Below are 21,777 nucleotides of genomic sequence, written 5' to 3'. Positions count from 1 at the left end.
CCCTGCCTTCTCAAATCCCTTACCTCTCACATCCCTGTCCTGCCACCTCCCTAAGCCTTCCAGCTACAGATGAGAGGGGACAGAGCCCTTCTGACTGCAGGCACCCTCAAGGCCAATGTGCTCTTGTCTACATTCCTGGTGACGTTGCAACAGCATCTGATCCAGCCCCCTGTCTTAATACAGGACTGTCTCCATGTGGGGCTAGGAGGGTTGACAAAACTCGCTTGCCCAGAACACTACCCCCCAAATAACAGACATAGAATGAACAAATTCCAAGGACAATGAAATCATGGTGCTCCCTCAGCCAACTGTCTATTCTGGGATCATGGGGAAGCTTTCCTGAGCTGAAAGAGTATAATAATAAAACAGCTAACCCTATCAAATGCTTCTGTGTAAGGGAAACTGTAATGTGCACTCTGTCCATTAACTTAGTCTTCACAAAAGACCTACGAGCTACATGCCACTGTCATTCCCATTTTTCCAGTGAGCCTTCTGGGGCACAGAGACCAGTGACTTGCTTAAGGCTAGCCCATTTGTAAGTGAAGGGGCTGGGGTGTGCATCTAGCAAGTCCTCCAGACCCCAGCTCTGACGTACGATGGTCCACGGCCTCTCCTGTAATACAGTCTCACTCGCTGGAGTGCCCCGTGGCCCCTCCTAACACTGTCACCCGGCTATGGAGAACTTTCAAAGAGGTGTGGGGACCCTGACCAGAGGCAGGGCTACTGTCCCACCAGTGGCTCAATCTCTCTCAATCTATACAGAGAGATCCCAAAGCCAGGCAGCAGCAGAAAGCTCTGAAGGCTAAAATGGTCTCCGAATTTTTCATCTGGCCCTGATGCAGCTGGGGAAAAAGGGTCCTACCTGTCCTGATTGGTGTCACAGGAGTCCCCAACCAGATCGTTATCCACATCAGACTGCAAAGAGAATAGAACATGTTATTTACCCCTGGGCCTTCATGCACAGAATGTTCCAGAAAAGGCAGACCTGGCCCTTCATCCCTGCATCTCAGGAATTATTTCTCTGGAATTGGGTTGGTGTAGAACTGCAAAAGGACAACACCATATTGGTGTAGGCACAATGCTGAATTGTCAAGAAAGCCTTCCAAAATATCAAGCCACATGGCGGGGCTGCCTACACACCAGATGAGCTGATTGGAGAGGGCTCTGGGGCAGGACGCTGGCAGGTGGAGACGTGCAACTCTGGCACGGGTCGGAGGGGAGCCGGCCAAAGGCCTGGGGACAAGGCAAACTGATTTTGCTTTGCTTTGGCATGTTGGAATTCAGCCAGAGTGGGAGTGAGTCACAGAGGGCAACAATGATGCCCCTCTCGCAGAGCTTTAAAAATACATGACACATCCTATCCAATTATCTAGACAGGAAGGAGGAGTGAGAAGGGAAACAACACGTCGCTGATTGAACTGGATCTGAGGCATCCATACATGGGTCCTGTAGGGCTTTGGGGACTAAAAGGACACAAGGCTCCCAGTGGTTAGCCACCATGTTGCATGTTCCTCTCAACAAAACCACAGGTTTGGGGCATCACTCAACTCCTTCTCACCTCACGGGCAGTCTGCAACCTGTGAGACCTGCCCAGGAGGCCTCAGCAACCCTGTGGCAGTCTTCCTAGAGCCTCCAGGCCAGAAGTATACAATCCCACCACCTCTGCTCCGGGAGTCACATGGCAACAGCAAGGAGCTGAGCTGGGATCTTTAAGACACTGGTCTTAAAGACTCTTTGCACAGGGGAGCTCAGCCTGGAGTCTGAATCCCCCAAAGCTACTCACCTGGTTAGGGTTGCTGACATCAGGACAGCTGTCACAGGCATCACCCACACCATCCGCATCCCTGTCCTGCTGGTCACGGTTGGGAACTCTTGGGCAGTTGTCCAGAATATTCTTTATTCCTACAAGAAAGGAACACTTCCCTGAGTCATGTGAATATTGCAGAGAGGCTTAGAACATGGACTTCTAGGCGCTAAGAGAGCAGGCCTGTACGCAGGCACTCGGGGAGTGACTTGTGCCTGGGCCATCGTCTCAGAGCCACTACATTTCTCAGCAGTTATCTACAAAGGATGGATTCTGAGAAGCTTAACAATGAGGGTGACATGAGGCCTTTCCCCATGGAGTTTTAAGTTGTCCAAGATGTCAAGGGCTATCACTGCAACCAGATGAGGAGGTCACGAGGGCAAGGGCTTTTGCATACTTCTGGCCTGGAGGTTCTAGGAAGACTGCTACGGGGGCGCTGAGGCCTCCTGGGTAGGTCTCACCCTGGAGAGGGACCTTGTGGGGGTGTGAGCAAAGACAGAGACCTGAGGGCAGGGGTGGTGGCGTACCAGAGCCAGGCCCACTGTGTCCCTCTCTTCTCAGCTTTTGTCTCACCGTGTCCTTTCATACCAGCAGCCTGTCATTAGTCACGGCGGGAGTGGTATTTCTGTCACGGAAACTGGCAAATGCTACAACTTGGGGCTTTTTTGTTTTGTTGAGCTGGTTTGCCATATACCACTGGATCTGGCCATCAGTCAGGCTTATAGAAGATGAGGTCGTGTTTCAGGGAGGCATAGGTATTCTGGAGTGGGGGGTGTATGGTGGTTGGGTAGGTGGAGGGAATGGGGTATATTTCTGGAAAGATTTTCCTTCAAGGCCCTTGTCGTGTGAAATGTTTTTCAGAAACAATGAGATCCAGTCTATACTTGAATGACCGTCATCTATGTGTTATGCAAGTGATATGGGAACAAATGTCCTTTGGGGCGCCCTGGTGGCTCAGTTGGTGAAATGGCTGCCTCTTGATTTCGGCTCAGGTCACAATTTCAGGGTCTTGAGATCAAAGCCCCTTGTGGAGCTCAGTGGGGAGTCTGCTTGAGAGTCTCTCTCCCCCTCCCCACCCCCTGCACTCTCTCTTTTTCAAATAAATAAATAAATCTTAAAAAAGAAAAAAAAAAAAAAAAAACCCCAAACATGTTCTTCTTCACATCCAGAGAGGCTCCAGTGCTCATGCTGGGCTCCCGGGGGTGCCATTCACACAGCCCACACTCGTGAAGGCCCCTTCAGTGGAGCCAGGAGCTGGGCACTGCAGCTCTCCTGCCCCCACCTTCTTCCCGGAATAGGCAGGACATGGACTCATCTCCCAGGAGACACCCGACTCTCCGCAGGAGCAGCCAGACCCAGCTGTAACCCGCGACCCTGCTCAAGGCCCCCTCATTCCACTCTCCACTTCCAGGGCTCTCGGGCGTGAAGAGGATGCTGGAGGAGGTGGTGGGGGAGATATACTTTTTCTAGGAGGACAGAGGCCCTACAAAGACACAGCCTTGACAAGATACTGCTTAAAGTAATTCCTACAAAGCTTCTGGCACTGATGTAGAGTTCCAGAAACACTCAGAGTTAATAAATAGGGGAATGGGGGGGCGCCTGGGTGGCTCAGTGGGTTAAGCCTCTGCCTTCGGCTCAGGTCATGGTCTCAGGGTCCCGGGATCAAGCCCCACATCGGGCTCTCTGCTCAGCAGGGAGCCTGCTTCCCCCCCCCCTCTCTGCCTGCCTCTCTACTTGTGATCTCCCTCTCTCTGTAAAATAAATAAATTTAAAAAATAAAATAAAAAAAATAAATAGGGGAATGGGTTATGGAGTCTCCTTCCATTGAAACAAAGGGTCCAGGGGCATGTGGGCTGCTTAGTCGGTTAAGTATCTGAATCTCAATTTCAGCTCAGGTCATGATCTCAGGCTTGTGAGATTGAGCCCGTGTCTGGCTCTGCACAGGGCATGAAGCCTGCTTAACATTCTCCCTCTCCCTCTGCCTGTCCCCACCTCTCCCTCTCAAGGAAAAAAAAAAAAAAGTAAACAGGTGGGCCAGACACAGACCACGGGGAACCACAGGGGACTCGGTGTGGGAGGCCTTCCGAGTTAGCAATTCTATTTCTGCTCCTAATAGAGAACAAGGGCAAAAGGACAAATGAGTCCCAAATAAAAGACAAAGCAAGACAGGCCCACCATCTCCATCCATGTCATCATCACAGGCATCTCCTTTTCCATCCCCATCAGTGTCTTTCTGGTCATTATTCAGGACATTCCGGCAGTTATCACAGGCGTCCCCAAAGATATCTTTGTCACTGTTCCTTTGGTCCACGTTGTGAGTCAGGACACAGTTATCCTAAAGGGTCAGAAGACCAAACACTCAGATTCTACAGAGTCCCTCCCAAGTTGCTGGTCCTGTAGTGAGGCAGGTCAGCCAGCCTTCGTCCCTGTGGTCACACGCGGTCAGCACTCAGGACAGAAAGTCACAATGCTACAGGGTCACAGGCATGGAAACCAATGCTTAGGATGACCCGTGTAAACAGGTGATTTCACGGGCTTTCTTCCACCGTCCCTGGCATGTGGCACTTCCCTGACCCTCCCGATGAGCACATACCTGCTCATTGAGGATCCCATCTCCATCAGCGTCCTCGTCACAAGCGTCCCCAATGCCATCTCTATCTGCGTCTTCCTGGCCAGAGTTTGGCACATACTTGCAGTTGTCCTAGGGAGAAGAAACAGGGCTCAGAGAGACATCTACATCCGACTTGATTTTTCAATTTTATTGATGCATACTTGACAAAACTCTAATATATGTGAAGCACACAGTGATTATTTAACATACATTTATATTGTGAAAGGATTCCCACCGTGGAGTTAACATGTCCTGCCCCTCACATACTGACCTTTTTTCCCCTTGAGAATGTTTAAGTTCTGCTCTTCGAGTGAACTTCAATTAGACAGTACAGTGTTATCAATGAAAGTCACCACGTTACACACGAGAGCCTCAGACCTTATTCGTCTGATCACTGAAAGTCTTTACCCTTTTACCAACTTCTCCCTATTTTCCCCACCCTCATCTACCTCTGTCTTAAGTCAGAAAGGATTTCCAACCTCAATACTGACGGCACCCACCTGACTTCCCCTGGATGGCTGCCTTGTGATGTGTGAGAGGCAGCTACGTGAAAAATGCCATTTTCAGTGGAACCCATAGCATCTCTCCCCCAGAGAAGACAGGGCCCGGGAGGCCACGGTGGGTGCAGTTTTTCTCCCGTGTGTCCCCCTTACCTTCTTGCAGTTCCTGGCAGAGCACGGCAGTTCTTCATCAGGGTAACTGTCGATGTCCACGTCCTTCCCGCAGATATAGCCGTCGCCAGCCCAGCCGACACTGCACTGTGAAGGTAAAGCCCAGCATATGCTCGGGGAGCTGAGCCTGGTGTGTGTGTGTGTGTGGGGGGACTGACAAGGGCCACTGCTCTGAACCTGTGAATCCTTGCTCCCCAGTGCATAGCCCCAGAGGGAGGGCCCAGAGCTATACAGCACTGCTGGGTAGGATTCTAAAATTATTATTTTTGGAATAGTCTAATGAATCAGAAGGACATAGAGTGAAAACTCCTTTCCATTCCTGTTCCCTTGGCTTAGGCAATCCGTTCTTCCATATACCTTAAGAGATAACACCATGCAGACAGGCAGACAGACATTCTTTTCCTTCTTTCATCTTTTGACGCAATTGAGAGCCCATATATCCACCTTTCTTCACCTTATTTTAAAAAATTAGTATTGTACCTTGGTGCTCTTTCACTCCATGGAGGTTCACACCGTTCTTTTTAATGGTCACAGACACAGGATGCGTTAAGTGGTAGGCGTGTGCCTCCATGAAGTCACCCAGTGCTCTACGGGTGGCTGTCTGGTTTTTAAAAACGTTTTTCTCTATTGCCAACAATGCCACAGCAAGGAATTCTAGTACATTTGTCCTTCTGCGCCTGTACTGGTTTCTCAGTGTGGAATTTCTGGTTCAATGGGTCTTTGTAATTTTGAGTTACTGTTGAAATGGTCTCCATGTGACTGTCTCATTTCCTCTCCCAGCAGAAACGCATGCGTGTGGCTTCTGTGGCACTTCCCTTGTCATTCTTGAACTACAGCCCTACCTCTGCACTTAACAGTATTCTAGATTAGTTCTCAACAACAACAAAAAATAACTTTCCAAGGTGCTTTACCTCTATTCATGCTCTTTTAACAGGAAAAGATTCCCCCAGGTACAGTGTTGGGTTCTCTTTGTCCCTGGAGAAGTCCACCCAAGTATCCTGCCACCACCAGCCACTGACATCACTGCCAGCATAAGAGGCATGAAGAGTTTTCCACTATCAGATTGTATAACCATGGTCTCCACTCTATACAATAACACTGTAAGGTCGCTGTGATCCTATTGTATCAGAGATGGCTAGGCTCTTGGGCAAGGATCACTGGCAAACCAGAGAGAAAAGAAATGGTTCCTTCCAGAGTGCCCTGGGCATGAGGTGGGACCCGGGAACTCAGCCCAGGATCAGGATGGGCACCTGCGGGGGCAGGGTTGGGGGGTCAGGCAGGACCCCAGGAACACAGAAGAGGAGGACCTGGAAAAGAGGAGGGAACCAGAAAGGCAGGGTGGGGGATGGGGCAGAGAGTCTGCGGAACAAACAGGGCCAAGGGAAAAGAAACTTTCCATGAATAAACGTTAAATTTCTTGGCCTTGCTAATTAATCCGAGTACAGTGATTGAAGACCAGGGACTTCCTGAGCGGCACGCTGCCTGTTCTCAATCATCCAGGCGCTCCTTCTGCAACGAGGGATTTAGAAGGCAGGAGGCCAAAGACGCCCCTCCCTATAGGGCCCCTATTTCCGCTCAATTGCTTCAGCCAGCCTTCAGAAGGCCTGGAGAGCTCAGCCAAGGGGTATGGTCCTTGACTCATTTTAATGAAGGAAAAATTTCCTCTAGGAACAAATACATTTTTAATGAGCCATTTTCTGGCAGATTAAATTATTTTAGTAGTCACACCAAGTATATTAATCCTTTCCCATCTGTCGTTGTGCCTTATTACAAATTCAAAAACATATTAAGAGCCCCATCACCCACCATCCCAGGGAAGTCATTAATTTGTTCACAGAAAATTAGGATTTTACACATAGATTCACCCTCGCCTCTCAATGGTAATAAACATGCCCAGACAACTGGAATTAGGAAAACTGGGGTTTTCCCCTCTGACCCAGCTTGCTCCTTCATCAGGACGTTGTCACAGACTATCTGTGCCGCCAGAAAGAAGGGATGCTATTATTATATTTCTTTAACTTCATCCTGATTCTTCTCATTTTCCCTATTTGAAAAGCGATATACTTGCTGTAGAATATTTGTGAGCCTAATGTTGAAGAAGCCCAAGTTCGAGGTAGAAAGAAGGGTCAGGAGATCACTGGGAACCTGCAGATCCCAGAACCGGAAAGGCCTGCTGCCCAGGGCCTGGCCTAGCGGGAAGGAAGGTGAGGGCGAGCAGCAGGAGTGGCTGCTGTCTCAGCACCTCAAAGCCCTGAGGACTCTGGAGCCTGGGATTTGGGAGTGGAGGGCAGGCACAGGCCTGCTTCTTGACCTAGGGCTCCCCACACCCCTGCCTGGCATGGCACCAGCATCAGCCTGTGACCGTCCCGCTCTCTCCCCAGCCGCCTCCTCCCCAGATGGGCTCCAGGGGAACAGAGAGAGAGGAGAGTGACCGTCCACTGAGCTATTCCTGAATCCGGGTGTAGGCGGACACGGAGTGGTGCCGTTGGCCCCCTCCTGCTTCCTGAGGGGAGACAGGGGCCCTTGGAGAGTGTCTGGCAGCTCACCCCTTCACTGTCCGCTGCTGCCTGGAGTAATTCTGAGGACAGTTAGAAAGGATAGCAGCGTGCTCCTTAGTTACACAAACAAATAAGGGGGTAGATGGGAGGGAGGGAGGAGGCTCCTTCCTAGCTTGCTGCTTGCTTCTTGGCCCGTCGCAGTGGGTGCCTGGGAATGGAGGGGGGCTCCCCTGCTGATGTGCCTGAGGATGGGGTGTCGACCCCCAGCCGAGAGAGAGAGAGAAGGCAACTGATGTGAAATGGACTTGAGACTGCTCTCCAGGAGCTCAGCGAACCCTGTGACAGGTTACAGTCTGTGCTTATCTCCACAGGAATGTTTTCACTTTTGAGTACTTTCTTCTGGGAAGCAAGCAGAACCCAAGGAGGGGAGGTATTTAAGATGGAGGATGAAAACCTGGTAAAGCAGGTGACAAACAACTCACCACACACGTCACATCGCCATGCCTGTCTTCGATGCACTGCGCATTCACGCTGCAAGGATTCAGCTCAGGATTTCGGCAGTTCCTTTCGGTTTTGCACCCCCTTGTCTGATCACCCGTGTACCCTGGTTTGCAGGGCCCACAGCGGTAAGATCCCTGCAGGGAGCAAAGATCAGACCGTGAACTGCAGGCTCAGAACCATGAGCAAAACTACCGCGATTGTGTTTGTTTTCACACGGACTCGATGATGCCGGGAGGACGGGACCTCCCCTGCCTGCCTCACCGCGTGCATGTCCGTCTCCTAAGATTGTGGGAATGCAGAGGAAGATGCCACCAGCCGGGGAGTGGCAGAGAGCCACGCATATGTGAGGGAGGAAGGCTGGAATGAACCACTGTCACTGGCCTGCCAACTCCAGTGTGAGGACAAAAGGGGAAAGGACTGATGGCGCCCGTGAAGCTCTGGGAGGCAGAGTGAGGATTTATTCTGGGGACAAGGGAGGCGGTTTGATTGAAAAGCAGCTTAGGGGGGAAGAAAAGTTTTTGTTTTTTTGCCTTTTCTTTTAACCATTCCTTTGGCTTTTTTACAACTGAGTGATGGAGAACAGGAGTGCAGAGAAATGTCAGCGGCCTTGCCCTGAGAATTCTCGACGAGCGAGGCGGCGCCGGGGGCAGCCTGGCCAGTGAGCTAGCTGTCGGCTCCACGGCAACAGTGCTGCTCGGGCCAGCCATGACTTCATGGTTTTTTAAAACAGCTTGACTGAGATCAAATTTACATTTCATGAACGACATCCGTGTAACGTCTACAGCTCAATGATTCTGGTCACGAGCAGCCTCCCACTTGCCACGGCCAAAGGGTGCTCTTTGGTGGCCCTTCCTGACCTGTCAGCCTCATGGGACGGCTCCGTGGGGCCAGGTCTCACCTTTTCTTTGCTCCTGCTCTTTTGCCTCTGCCCCTTCCTGAGGTTCGCTGGAGTTCTACTTTCTAGAGAGTTCCACTGTCCGGTTTCCCTCCCCCCGGTGGTGTGAGTGATTCCCTTCAGGTCAGGGTCTCCCAAATCAATATCTGCACATGAGGTGAGACAGCCCTGGGGAGAAGCCCAGAAGCAACGGCAGCAGAGTGTGTGGATGAGAACACAGGCTCTGTGGCCAGACCAGAAGCCTTAGGAGATGGTGGCCTGGGCCCTGTTACCTTCCCACAGCTTAGCGTTGTCAACTCTAAAATGGGAATAATAGTGCCTAGAGACAAAATGGTTGTCAAGATTCAAATATGTGATTTGTTATTTATAAAATGTTTTTACATACAAGGCAAGTAGGAACCTAGAGACGGAATAACTTTCCCACGGACCTCAAGTGGGAAGCCGCCATTTTGTCATGGACTCAGTGGCTCTCTTGTGGACAGTTTACTGGGCCACACCTCTATCCTGCAATCAGTGGACAAGAACTTTCAGAAATATGTACATATTTCTGAATATATACCAGAATATACATTTTGGACACCCCCTCAAGGACTAAGCATTTTAATACAAATGACTTTTGAAAAGATTTCTAAAAATAATACTCTTTGGGGACTGTGTCATCACCAATACAATGCATATTCTGAACCATATAAACTCAGAAGATCGTCATGTTTTTAAAATACAAGAACAATGGTTTACTCAATAAATTTTTTTCTGAAAGCCCAACATGGCAACTTCAATTAAAGTCTGGCACTTATAAAATTTTTCTTATATAAAAATTACTTACAAGATTATTCTTACATGGAAAGCTCTTTTTCAACATGAAATTTTATCTTCATTTGCCAATCAGATGTATTATGCCCATCTATGTGTGTTTTGGGGTTATGATTCATAAACATACACTTGTTTCAATAACTGGTCTGCTTTGAGAACATCCTCCATGAAAAAATACTTACCAAAGTATTAATACAGATAGAATTGAGAACACATGCTCCATTTCGACACTCATCAACGTCGGTGCAGATCTAGTGCAGGAAAGTTTAGAGAGATACTCTGTTTAAGCAGAAATGCAAATAAATTTTGCTTTGTTTTGATAGCTTTGTGTGAAGGCATGGAATTTCAGGTACAATGCTAACAGGAGCGTCATTTTAGCCACCTCCGTGTGTTTGTATCACTCTGTACTTAACCCAATTTCAAGTGATAGCTACGGGTCTGGTATTTCACAAGTAGTATGGCGTTGATATTAGCCGGGCCCTGGGGATTTTCCTACTCCAGGGCTAATTTTTCTGTTAATTTTCTGGCTTCTATTCCCACATTATATGTGTGTAACATAGATTTGACGCTCCTAACAGTATGCCGTACAACCCTGAAGCTTCGATTTGTTGTGGGCAATTTCCCTTTTTGTCAACCATGTCCCAGAGATGACATCCAACTTCCTTGTTGCTTGTGAGGGCTAGTGGTTTTCTCATCTCCTTCCAATGGGTAGGGTAGCTCTTTGAGGCTGTGTCTTTCTGCAGGGGCGTTAGGATGTTCCCAAGGTGTGTATAGATGCTCAAACCCCAGATCCCCACTCCTAGGGCCGACACCCAGCTCCCATGTCCCATGAACTTGAATTTGTTAGGCTGTGGCGAGTTGGCTCCCTTCTACTTCAGTTCCATCTACCACACTGCTGGAAATCTTACTAGCTCACGTAAACAGCACTATTTCGTTTTGTCTATTTTCCTTGGTTTGGTCTTGGAGATTTTGTCTTTAAAAGAGAGGAAGAAAAACTCTGGGTCATTACTCTAACGGCTTCTTGTCACTCCTATGTGTCCAGCTTGCCTCCCTTTTCTAGTCTAAAAAACAATGCCCTCTAGAGTCCTTTGATAGGCAGCTAGAAAATAACAAACCCCTGCCCTTCTTCAAACCTAATAATTTTGCTAAGGTAGTAAAATATATTTATAGACCAACCATTTTCAAGGGCTGAAAACATCAAAAAGAATTTCACAGTCAGTCAGTTAAATAACGGCCAGGATATAGTAGAACATTTAGAAATAAATGGAGACTGTCACGAAGTGCTCAAGTGCTTTATGGCAATTTATAGCTTATAAAGAAGAAGGGGGTTTCCTCAGGGGATTATTTCTCCTCTTGAATCCCTCTCATCTCTGAAACAGCTTCTTCTCAGCCACAGTGATTCTACAAAAGTGACCTAATTTTTCAAAGCTTTTATTTGTTTCCCTGATTCTCAAGTTATTCTGTGGGACAAAATGTTCAACGGCTAACAGAAGAGGCTGGAAAGCTCACCGCGTGTTCACCAGTTCTCACTCACTGTTCTCCTAGTGATGCTCTATTATCCTGACTTAACAGCTTCCTTCCTACTAGACATGATGAACATAATTGCTCAGAAATGAGTCGGAAAGCATCCTCATTTGCCTGCAGGGCCCCGTGACATTCCACGTGGCACTGGCTATTCAAAGAGGTTATAATGGAAGAGATGGGAACAAACCAAAGTTTTTCTGCTGGTAATTCAGAATAAAAAAATGAATAGAAAGACCATCACTTCAGCCCACCTGCTTGTTTGACTTGGCAAAACTAATGCCAACACCCTGTACCACGGGCCCGGTGAAGCCCACCGGGCAGGCCTCACACCGGAAGCCAGGAGCCAAGTTCACACAGCGCACGCCTGGGTAGCAGGGATGATATTTGCACTGGAAAGGAAAACAAACAAAAATAAATAAATAAATAAATAAGACAAAAAACAAAGTCTTTAGCCTCACAGGGAAAACACGAACTTTCATTCATCTACTTGGATGTGCTCGTTTGCCTAACCATCCATTAGTTGGTGCCCAAAGTGGTAAAAGGAAATAAAAGCTTCTTATTTCATAGTTACCCACAGAATCCCAGACACACACAGGATGGGGTTACATTTCAATGGGCTTTGCTGAACCACGGGTGAATGGCACGGCCAAGTGAAAAGGTCCTTCATGATCATCAGTCTACCTCCCAGTGTCAATTCCCTGATATTCTACCTTGTAATAGAAAAATCGCCACGAAAGGACAGTGCTCCGGGACCACTTGTTAGCTGGCTGTTAGATGAATCCAAACACACTACTGGGCCAACTTCTCCACTGAAGGGATCCAGAGAGGACCGAGCCAGGGCACTTGTGTCTTTGTAAGATGTGATCTATCAGGGCTGTGCCTGCCTTCATATCCTCTCAAGTCCACAGCTCTTCCAAAGCTCTCTGTGGAGTCTAGGAGACTGGTTTTTTTTTTCCCCCCTAACCACTTCAACTAATGTAAAAAACATGACCACTTCCTGCACTTTCAAAAGGAGGAAAATTCCAGCTCACAGATAGAAACCAGATGCAGTTCTGTGACACATGCACAATGATTCTCCAAATGAGGGATTACTACAGACCATCTTAATTGCTTACTACCAAGGAGGTAATTAGCCCAGTCCTACCATGAGCCTGCAGAGCTGTGTGTGTGTGTGTGTACACGTGCGCGCACACCCCTAAACTCCTTGCATGCCCCTTCTTTCTCCTTCTAGCCCTTCTCTGGCCTGGTGGGAAGGGAAAGGCATATTCTCACAGTAGCCTTGCTACCCATGTGAACACTGCTTTGGGACCGGACTCAAGACTGGCTAGCTGTGCCCTTGACTCAGTCTCCTGCAGAGGCTTTGCAAGCTGGCCCAGCAGCTTGTATTCGCCATATGTGTGTCTCTGGCTCTGTCCTTCAGCACTTCTGATTACTCATGGATTACAGGACCTCCTCAAACAGGTCTTGTTGGTTTGAGATGCCCATCTGCACTTCCAGTTTAGGAAGGCTGAAGAAATTAGTTGCAAGCCCTGAAATACACCCTAACACAGATCTCCCCCGCCCCCATACATAGAAGTGTAGAAAAATCAAAACTGTAATGCTGATCGCACAGGAGAAATAATCAGAGTTGGAAGCACTGATGTCTGCAGGGTAGCAACACGGCCTGGGGGACGAGCTGCAGACAGAGCAAGGAGACATGATCCATGACACCACCATGGTGCGTCATGCCTACTCCGTCCCCCTGCTCGCGGTCGCTCGTGCTCTCTAAGGGTTCACGAGGGCGTAGTTGTTATGTCACCTGGAGGACACCCCAAGTCCTCCACCTGGCTGGAGGACACCCCAGGACAGCCACCTGGCTGCAGGGTGTCCAAGACACTTAGGGAGCCCCCACCCTGTCGAGGTGAACTGTTACCTCATCGATATCAGAACAGGTGACCCCGTTTCCTGTGTAGCCGTCAGGGCAGGGCCCACACTGGAAGCCGTCTCTGGTGTCCATACAGCGGACGCCGCGGAAACACGAGTTGGAGTCACAGCGGCGCACGGGTGGTATCGGGGGTGTCGGGGGGGCGGGGGGCGCCGGGGGCATCAGTGTGTTTGGGGTTGGAGACTGAAAGCTGAGTGGACCTAGAGAAAAGCAATAATCCGTAGACCTACTGACCACTAGCAAAACACACACAGCTAATACAAAATGAAGTTTGGTTTCCCAACAAGTCCTCCCTTCCCTCCAACTCGGTGCCGACCGGCCAGAAGCCACCATCAGTGTCGCCTCACCCCAGGCCCTCCAACCATCCTCACCTGCCCAAACAACTCCGAACAAAGCAGCTACTGGAACAGCACTTACCGCAAGCCTGGCACTCAGCGATAGTGTTCCGCAAAAATGATGTTTCCTTGACCTTGAGAAACGGGGAAGAAAAAACAAGATGGAAAAGGAGGATCTGAGATGTAATCTGGGAATGAAAGCATTCCCGGGTAGCAATCTAGTAAACGCTTCTTAAAGGAGTGCTCAGGTACCCCTTGAGGGCTCCCTCTCTGCTCCGAGCCACCGTGTTTCTCACGTACCCGACCCCCATTTCCAGAGCCCTCCTAACAGACCTCCAGGGAGCCAGGAGCACCCGGCGCCTGAGGTCAGCCTCCCGCCCGCCTGCCCGCCTCTGCAGCTCTGCTCGCTCATACAATGAGCTGCTCTGGCAGGACCAGGGTTTTCTGATACTGTGTCCTTGCCATTACCTGCTGTCTCAGAAGATCCTTCACCTCTCCCAGTAGCTGGTTTAGCTGCATCATTTGCCCCAGGAACTGCCGATTAAAGTCTCCTGTAGCAACAGCAAAAAGCAAAGGGCGTTCAGCCATGAGCAGATGCTCCTCCAGTGCCTTGAAAACTGGTGACTTCCCAGGGAACCATCACAACAAATACCTAACGTACAGGAATTTAACTTGGAGTTATTCATCTTATTCATGTAAAAAATGATACTGAGGCCACTAGCTGTTAGCCCAGATTTCTGAGCTGTAAAAACAGAAGTGCAATGGACATATTTTCTTGTCCTGGACTTTGACACAAGAGACTGATCTCTGTAGACACATCCTATTGGGGTTCTCTGCCAAAGTCCCCCTTTCAGGAGTGGGACCCTGAAGCTTTATCTGGACTGATGGAGGTGTGCCACCCGCCCCAGAGCCCACACCTGTGCTTGCTGTGGCCAGCGGCTCACTCTGCTGCAGGAAGCAGTCCTGCAGGCTGGCCACCTGGATCAGAGAGCCTCTCACCACCAGCTTCAGCTCTTCCAAGAAGTCCTGGAAGAAATCACATCCATACCACAGGCTGCTGCCGCTGCTCAGAAGCCAATGTGCTCACATACTCACACACTTTTCCTAACAGCCTAAGTAGCCCTGTATCCCTGGACTCTGACATCTTACATAATTCTGTGGGTTTGATTTTGTTCCTGAAACCGGCTAGCCCTATCCTCTTAACTAAAGCAAATATGGAAGGAGCCAACAGCCTAGGAACATGTGAGCCTCCAGCTTGGCCTGCGGGTGCATCAAGGTGGATCTGAGGCGAGGAAAGGCTTTGAGTTTCATGGTAAACAAGTTATTTTGTGTCAGGAGACTGTTAAGAATTGTCTGGCCTTTATTTATGGAGCTTAGACCATAATAAATAAGATACTGATCTCAATTTTAAACACGATTGTTTTTAGGATGTCTTAGCTCCAAGTTTTAGCAAAGTCCCTGATCCTTCTGGGCTAGGAGAATGAATAAGCTGTATACTCTAGGGTTATTAGGTAGCTGGGATCGTATGTTTACATTTTGTGTTGATGTCAATCATTTATTGTTAGTCACAAGGTCAATTTCCTTACTGCTTTATCTTGTAACTTTTAATCAGACCATTATATATTCATGACAAAGAGTTTATGTGAATTGCCAATGTAAAGTCATCACCCTTAATTTAAAAATGAGGATGCTGATAATTTAGCTGAGTTACGACGCATACAACACGTGTTATATAATAGATATTGTTTTGGACGTCAGGCTATGAGCTCTGTGGGGGCAGGGCCATGACTGTTTTGCCCCCTATGCTTTCCCTAATGCCTAGAATATACCTATTTGTTAATTCACTGAATAAATGAAGTGACTGTGAAGATAGAGCGTGAGGGTCTCTGATCGTCTAAGGATTTAGAACTTTTGAAAAAAATTCCAGTAAGTATAGTTTCTGTTGACCCTGTCATGGCTGACTCCTGGCTTTTGGAAATTGATTCATTTGGTGGTAGACATGAATTTCTGAAATGTCAGTGACACAATTTCTATCATTCTGATTATTTGGGCTACCCTAGGGATTCAGAAATAATGTTCTGCATATCTCTCTCTTCACTATTTTTTTTCCTATGGAAATCTATACTACGTATGTAAACATCTTTCTCTCTTTTCCTGCAAAAACAAAACAAAATCCTTGGATTTTAGCTTTCTTGAAATTTCTGCTTGAAGATGCTTCCTATTTTCCAAGCACAAAATTCTAGTATCAGATTGATAGTTTTTACATTATTATGTAAAACTTCTCAGCGTTCCTAGTTGTAATGGATATTACTATTTATTCCCAGCCTCTTTGTACAAAGGGCTCAGAGCAGCTTGTAACTAAAGCACGTATAATAAAACATAAATGCAAAGTGAGGATTGAGGCACAGAAAATAACATTATGGGTCATAACAGATGAACACAGTTACTGATTTTGGCATTGACTTCCATATCAGATAAAATTCAGGAACTATGACCAGTTATAGTTATAATTAATAGAAAGGACAAAGAATGCTAGTTCTTCATAGGAAACTATCTCCTAACACAAATTTTTAAAAGAAATACATGTGGCAATTTTTATAGTAGGTGCCATGATATAATGAAAAATACCATCAACATGGCATAAAACAGACAACAGACATGATGGAACTTCCAAAGCCTCGTGGAACTAAGTTGGCAATGAGGTCCCTTTTGTTAGGGATGCTCTAATAAGACCTTTGAAAAATACTGTTTCTAAGTTCTTGGCAGTTTCCAATCATTCTTTATCACTTTTGTTAAAATAATAAATACTATCATTATAGAAAGATTAAAATTATATCATCCTACTGCCCTAAGACTTTGTTTTTGTTTTTTGTTGTTTGAAATAATTTCCATGCCCAACCTGGGGCTCGAACTCATGACCCTACGATCAAGAGTCACATGTTCTACCAACTGAGCCAGCCAGGCATCCCTTAAGATTGTTTTCTTTAGTTTTTGCTAATCCTTTCCAACTTTGCAATTATGTCCAAAAGGTTTTCATTTAGCATCTAAAGCAGAAGCTTTCCATTTTAGCTCCCCATTAGAATCGGTATTTTTAAAAATACCTATGCCTTGGCACCATTTCAATAGATTCTGATTCACTTGATACTGAGGGTGGGCCCTCTAGCAAGAGTTTAAGTTCCCCAGGTGATTAGAATTATGCAGTCAGACCCACTCCTGACCTGGGCACATTCCTCTGCCCTCCCTGAGCCTGGGCAGCCCATCTTTCCAGGTTGGAGAATGGTTTGTGGGTTCCTACCTGTGCCTTCCTCTGGAAAGTCCTCAATTCAATGGAATCGGGACTCTGGGAGGGGCTGGAAAAGGCTCTGGGGAGATAGTGCACAGAATCCACTTGGGTGCAGTCCACATAGAGTTCTACAGAGCCAGCCCCTTGCTGCAAGTTGCTCAGTCTCAGGAGGACCCTGTGCCGCCTGCCATCTGCCAGCTGCAGGTTGTTGAAAACCACCAAATGAATCTTTCCATCATTCTTCAGGTAACGGAGGATGGCTGGAAGCAAGCACATATCAGTGAATGATGAGACAAGGGGAGTGGGGCTGGGGAGTGGGGCAGGTCTCTGCTGAGCCTCTAGGTCACAAGGCCCGGTTACGGAAAGAATCCAAGGAAGCTGGAAGCAGAAATATTCAACATCTTAAGTGCCATCCATTGCTCTAGGCACTGGTAAGCCACTCTGTTACTGAGGATGCTTTGTGCTCATGCAATGACAGTAGGTGGTAAATCTGAAAATACACTATTTCAGACAGCAATAAGTACAATGAGCAAGCAGAACGCATTGAAAGTCAACTGAAATCCAAGTAAGCTCTTCAACGCATAAATTAATTGACCAAATATTTCCTGAGCACTACACTGGGGGACTGGGTGCTGCCCTGAGCTGCTTTCAACATTTAATTTCTATTCATTGCAAACTAGCAAATTGGAATAACTCTAGATGACAAAAGTGAGGCTCAGGAAAGGGAAGGCACTTGCTCAAGGATGTCTTAAGTGGCAGGACCAGAATTTGAAACTGACCGTGGCTTATTCCATGACTAAAAGAAGGTGATGTATGGATAGGCCTGCGTAAGCATATATCAAATGGAGCAGAATCTGTCATACTGTCCCTCAACAACCCATCTTCAGTTTAACAATGTTCAGAGAACCGAAGATACCCATGGTCGCAAAAGAAGGACTAAGAGAGGATCCATCACCTCATTTTCTCTTTGTTTTTTTTGTTTTTTTTTTTCTATGTAGGTAGCTATCTATTCACTTAGCTTATTAAGCTCAAGCATTTTCACTTTTTTGTTAAATAAAAATTCAGACATATTTTAGGATTCTGGTTTTCTGTCTGGTTTTACTCCATTACGGTCTTGAATTTATTGAGCCCTGAGCTAAAAATCTATTCCTGGCTGCTGAGCCTTTGGGAGTAAAGCCCATTGGGTGAGGTTTGCTATAAAGACCAAAGTGAATTGCTTCCAAAGGCTCAGCAAGCCTACCAAGAATACCTCCAGATCCATTCAAAGGTACCGTTGCCAAACTCAAGTTCATTACCAGAAACAATCATTTCAGAAATATATAAGAAACATTTGGCACAACACGTATGTATAAAAAGAGAGGGTGGGCTGGCTACTTAAATTATGGTATAATTATGAAATGGAATACTATGGAATAGGTGCATGCTAAAAACCCAAAAATGTTTCCAGTGTTTTGTTGAGTGAAAAAAAGGTTGAGTCACTGTGTAATCTCATACAGAAAAAATATACAGAAAATTAGAAGGAAATATGTCAACATTAATGTGGTCATTGCTGGTTGCTTGGATGATGAATTTTTCTTCTCGCTCATCTTTATTGTCTAATTTTTGCACAAGTAACATGAATTACTTATACAATACACAAAAAAGAAACAATGACTTACACACATATACCCAGGCTGTGTTTCCATCAAGCTGTATGCTTTGTAGCAAGTAACTTGGACTATTTTTCCTCAGGTACCTTTTCTGTACCAACTTGGTGCTGCCTCATGGAGTCACCAGCCTGTTTATGTTGTGGTACTGCCAGAGAAAATAATCACTACTGTGAAACTTTTGAGTTTACTCGAAGACTTCCTCCAAATATATTACACTTTCTAGGTTGATATTCCCAAAAGACTAGGTCTGCTTTTCCATTTGACCATGGCTGGAGAGGGCCAGATGGCTTTAGGTTCTGTACTGTAGAGAGACGCCAGGAGGAGTAAGGAGATCTTCTTTTCTGCTTAAGTGGTCACCACAGCTTGCTTACTAAGAGAAAAGAATTGGTAAGACTTGGCAAGACAAGACTGGCTAGAAGGCCTTCGTAGGACGATAGTAGAGTACTATGTTTCCTGAAGTAAAGGACTGATAAGACATAAATCACTGTGGTATGAAAAGAAAGAACAGGAAGGAAGAAAAGACACAGGAGTAAAAATTCTTGAGATATTGTAAATACAGGATACCATAGAAGTTTTACCCCTCTATTTAATATTGTTGAGAATTTAAATAGTAAGTGCATAGCTGGAAACTGGAGCATATAGATGGTACCCAAAAGGAGGAAAACTGACCAAAACATGTCTTTTTAAAGACTTTATTTATTTTAGAGAGAGAAAAGGGAGAGAGCAGAGGGAGAGGGACAAGCAGACGTGGGGCTTGATCCCACTACCCTGAGACCCCAAGACCACGATGTGAGCCGAAACCAAGAGTCAGACGCTTAACCAACTGAGCCACCCAGGTGTCCCACTAGTTCAACTTTTAAAACTCTTATTTCTTTACTGTTTTTGAGTAGTTTTACAAGTACCTGGAGTTTTTACAGGCCTATGAAAATGCCACTGGGACCTCCAAACTTCTATGAGGTCACAGACACGTATAGTCAACACGTCCTTATTTTCCTTGCAGCTACAATCCAGACTCCTCATATATTTTTTTTTTAAAGATTTTTATTTATTTGACAGAGAGAGAGATCACAAGTAGGCAGAGAGAGTGGGGGAAGCAGGCTCCCCGCTAAGCAGGAAGCCCGATGCGGGGCTCGATCCCAGGGCTCTGAGATCATGACCAGAGCCGAAGGCAGAGGCTTAACCCACTGAACCACCCAGGCGACCCCAGACTCCAGATATTAACAGTTGAAGAGGATACCCCTAGTGGCTTAAAACAAATGGCCTTGGTTTTCTTCCCCAACCTGGTATTTCTATGGAATTCAAAGGAAACATATTGTCATGGGCATCTTGTCTGCTTTTTAACGGGCCTTCCAGGGCATGTGGGCCATGATTTCTTTTCACAACCGAATCACTGAGTTTAATTTCATAAATAGTACCCAGCGGAATACTTTGCATGTAACAGGTGCACACTGAACACTGTGCACGTGCACTTTCGATGAATAATGAAACCATGGCATTGAAAGCATTTCATATAGAAATTTAAAAGTTTGGAGAGTGGCAATTCAACATCCTTTGCAGGCAGCAAAACCTCCTGTTGTGTTCATGCTGTCATTTAAGGGCATTCTACACTTCTGCCTTGCTCTGTGTTGCAATGCAATACTGAAATGACAAATTCCTCATGCTCCTAGATCTTGTGACAATAGCAAGAAGATAAAAAAAGGACAAGAAGAATTATGGAAACTTCCGTCTTCATGGTGTCTGTTCGCAGAAAAATTACCAAGCGCATTGACATTTGCCATTCTTCATATTTGATCCAGTCATTCGCATTCCTCTTATGGCTTCCATTTTTCATTTTTCTGTTTTATTGCAAACTCCTTACTTCAGTGCTTCAATACTTATTTTATCTTCAGAGCAGTAAGACTACCCCAGAGGGCAGATAGGCACCTGCTCAGGAAGCTCAATGTTTTACATCAGTCATAGCGAGTCCAGAAACAGTTGAAAGCTCTGGCTCCAGGAGCCTGCAGCCTGCTAGGTAGAAGTGTCCCTGATCTTCTCAGAGACAGCGCCACTGGAACAGCAGAGAACAGACATGGCTGCCTTCTTCTCTCTAGTCCCATTTCCCAGTGTTCACCTAGCCCTAGTTTAGCCCAACACACACACACACACACAGCGGACAGAGAGCAAAACAGAGGGGAAGTACTACAGAGCCAGGAACACAATCATTTCCTCCTCCAGCACGAGTGCAGAGCCAGCCTCCTGAAGCTGGAAGCAGTGGTCTTCTCCTGGGTCCTCCACACCTCTGCCCATCACCACCTCTAGGAGAACTCTACTCGGGAAAACAGTCATTGGGTGCATCTTTGTTCCTTCAGTGGAGGCTTGCTGAGTTCTCATACTCTCTCTTCACTCACCACTAGCTGAAACCAGCTTCTTGGGGCTCTCAACCTGGTTCTCACAGGGCCAGTACAAAGACCCGCGCACATCTGATTATAACCCAAGGTTGCAGGGCTCCACGTGGTGTCTCCCACCTCTATGCCCTTCTATCGCTGGATGTGATGCCAGATTCCTGACTCACCTTCCTACTGAAGCTTTCTTGCTGCAATTTTTCTGGACTGACAGCTTGAGCTCCTTTTAGGACTCTTCTGATCAAGTTATTGCCTTCTCAAAGCCACACGCCACAAGCAAATGAAATCTTTTAATAGCTCTCTAGTGGTTCATACGTCATACCTGAACTCCTCGTCCCAGGACTAGCTGCAACCTTCCCCTGGCTTCATTCCCCTCTCTGCTGCTGATGCCCAGCCGAGATGAACAACCTGTCTTACGTTTTCACCTGTCTCTAGATTTCTCTGGCTTCCCTCGTCCTTCCCTCTCTGTGAAATGTTCTCTTCTTTATCCCTCTCTTTCCCAATCCATCACTGCTGCACATCGGAAGCCAACATCCAGCTCCAATGCATCCTCCTCCCTGAAGTCTTCCTTCCTCCCCATGCCTGGCAGTTGTTCTCATTCCTGTTCCCATAATACCTGCTCTGGGCTTTTCTAGCTCTACGTTCCCAGGATGCACAGTCTGGTCATGGCCCAGATTCCTGATAACTATGTGACCCTGGGCCTGTTCATTTTGATAAGGGTCTATTTCTTTTTCTTTTTTTTTTTTTTTAAGATTTTATTTATTTGACAGAAATCACAAGTAGGCAGAGAGACAGGCAGCAGGGGTTGTGGGAGGGAAGCAGGCTCCCCGCCGAACAGAGAGCCCAATGCAGGGCTCGATCTCAGGACCCCAGGACCATGACCCAAGC

General features: G+C 46.9%; 1 protein-coding gene across 2 annotated transcripts in view; it reads right to left on the bottom strand.

Annotated features, from left to right (window-relative positions):
• Nucleotides 1-21,777, bottom strand: part of THBS4 (thrombospondin 4) — a 144,569-nt gene that overhangs the window by 6,959 nt on the left and 115,833 nt on the right. For both annotated transcript variants that reach the window (XM_047729545.1, XM_047729544.1), the window contains exons 3-15: nucleotides 16,872-17,119; nucleotides 14,494-14,602; nucleotides 14,045-14,127; nucleotides 13,659-13,710; nucleotides 13,230-13,441; nucleotides 11,569-11,706; nucleotides 9,976-10,044; nucleotides 8,067-8,219; nucleotides 5,069-5,173; nucleotides 4,398-4,505; nucleotides 3,980-4,139; nucleotides 1,784-1,902; nucleotides 863-915 (exon numbers count right to left, since the gene is read on the bottom strand). In XM_047729545.1, coding sequence (XP_047585501.1) covers nucleotides 863-915; nucleotides 1,784-1,902; nucleotides 3,980-4,139; nucleotides 4,398-4,505; nucleotides 5,069-5,173; nucleotides 8,067-8,219; nucleotides 9,976-10,044; nucleotides 11,569-11,706; nucleotides 13,230-13,441; nucleotides 13,659-13,710; nucleotides 14,045-14,127; nucleotides 14,494-14,602; nucleotides 16,872-17,119 — 1,609 coding nt within the window. The remainder of the gene's footprint in view (nucleotides 1-862; nucleotides 916-1,783; nucleotides 1,903-3,979; nucleotides 4,140-4,397; nucleotides 4,506-5,068; nucleotides 5,174-8,066; nucleotides 8,220-9,975; nucleotides 10,045-11,568; nucleotides 11,707-13,229; nucleotides 13,442-13,658; nucleotides 13,711-14,044; nucleotides 14,128-14,493; nucleotides 14,603-16,871; nucleotides 17,120-21,777) is intronic.

Source organism: Lutra lutra, chromosome 5 (genome assembly GCF_902655055.1).
Source record: "Lutra lutra chromosome 5, mLutLut1.2, whole genome shotgun sequence".
Classification (NCBI taxonomy): Eukaryota; Metazoa; Chordata; class Mammalia; order Carnivora; family Mustelidae; genus Lutra; species Lutra lutra.
The sequence above is the reverse complement of the archived record's forward strand: the minus strand, read 5'-3'. Positions and strand labels throughout refer to the sequence as shown.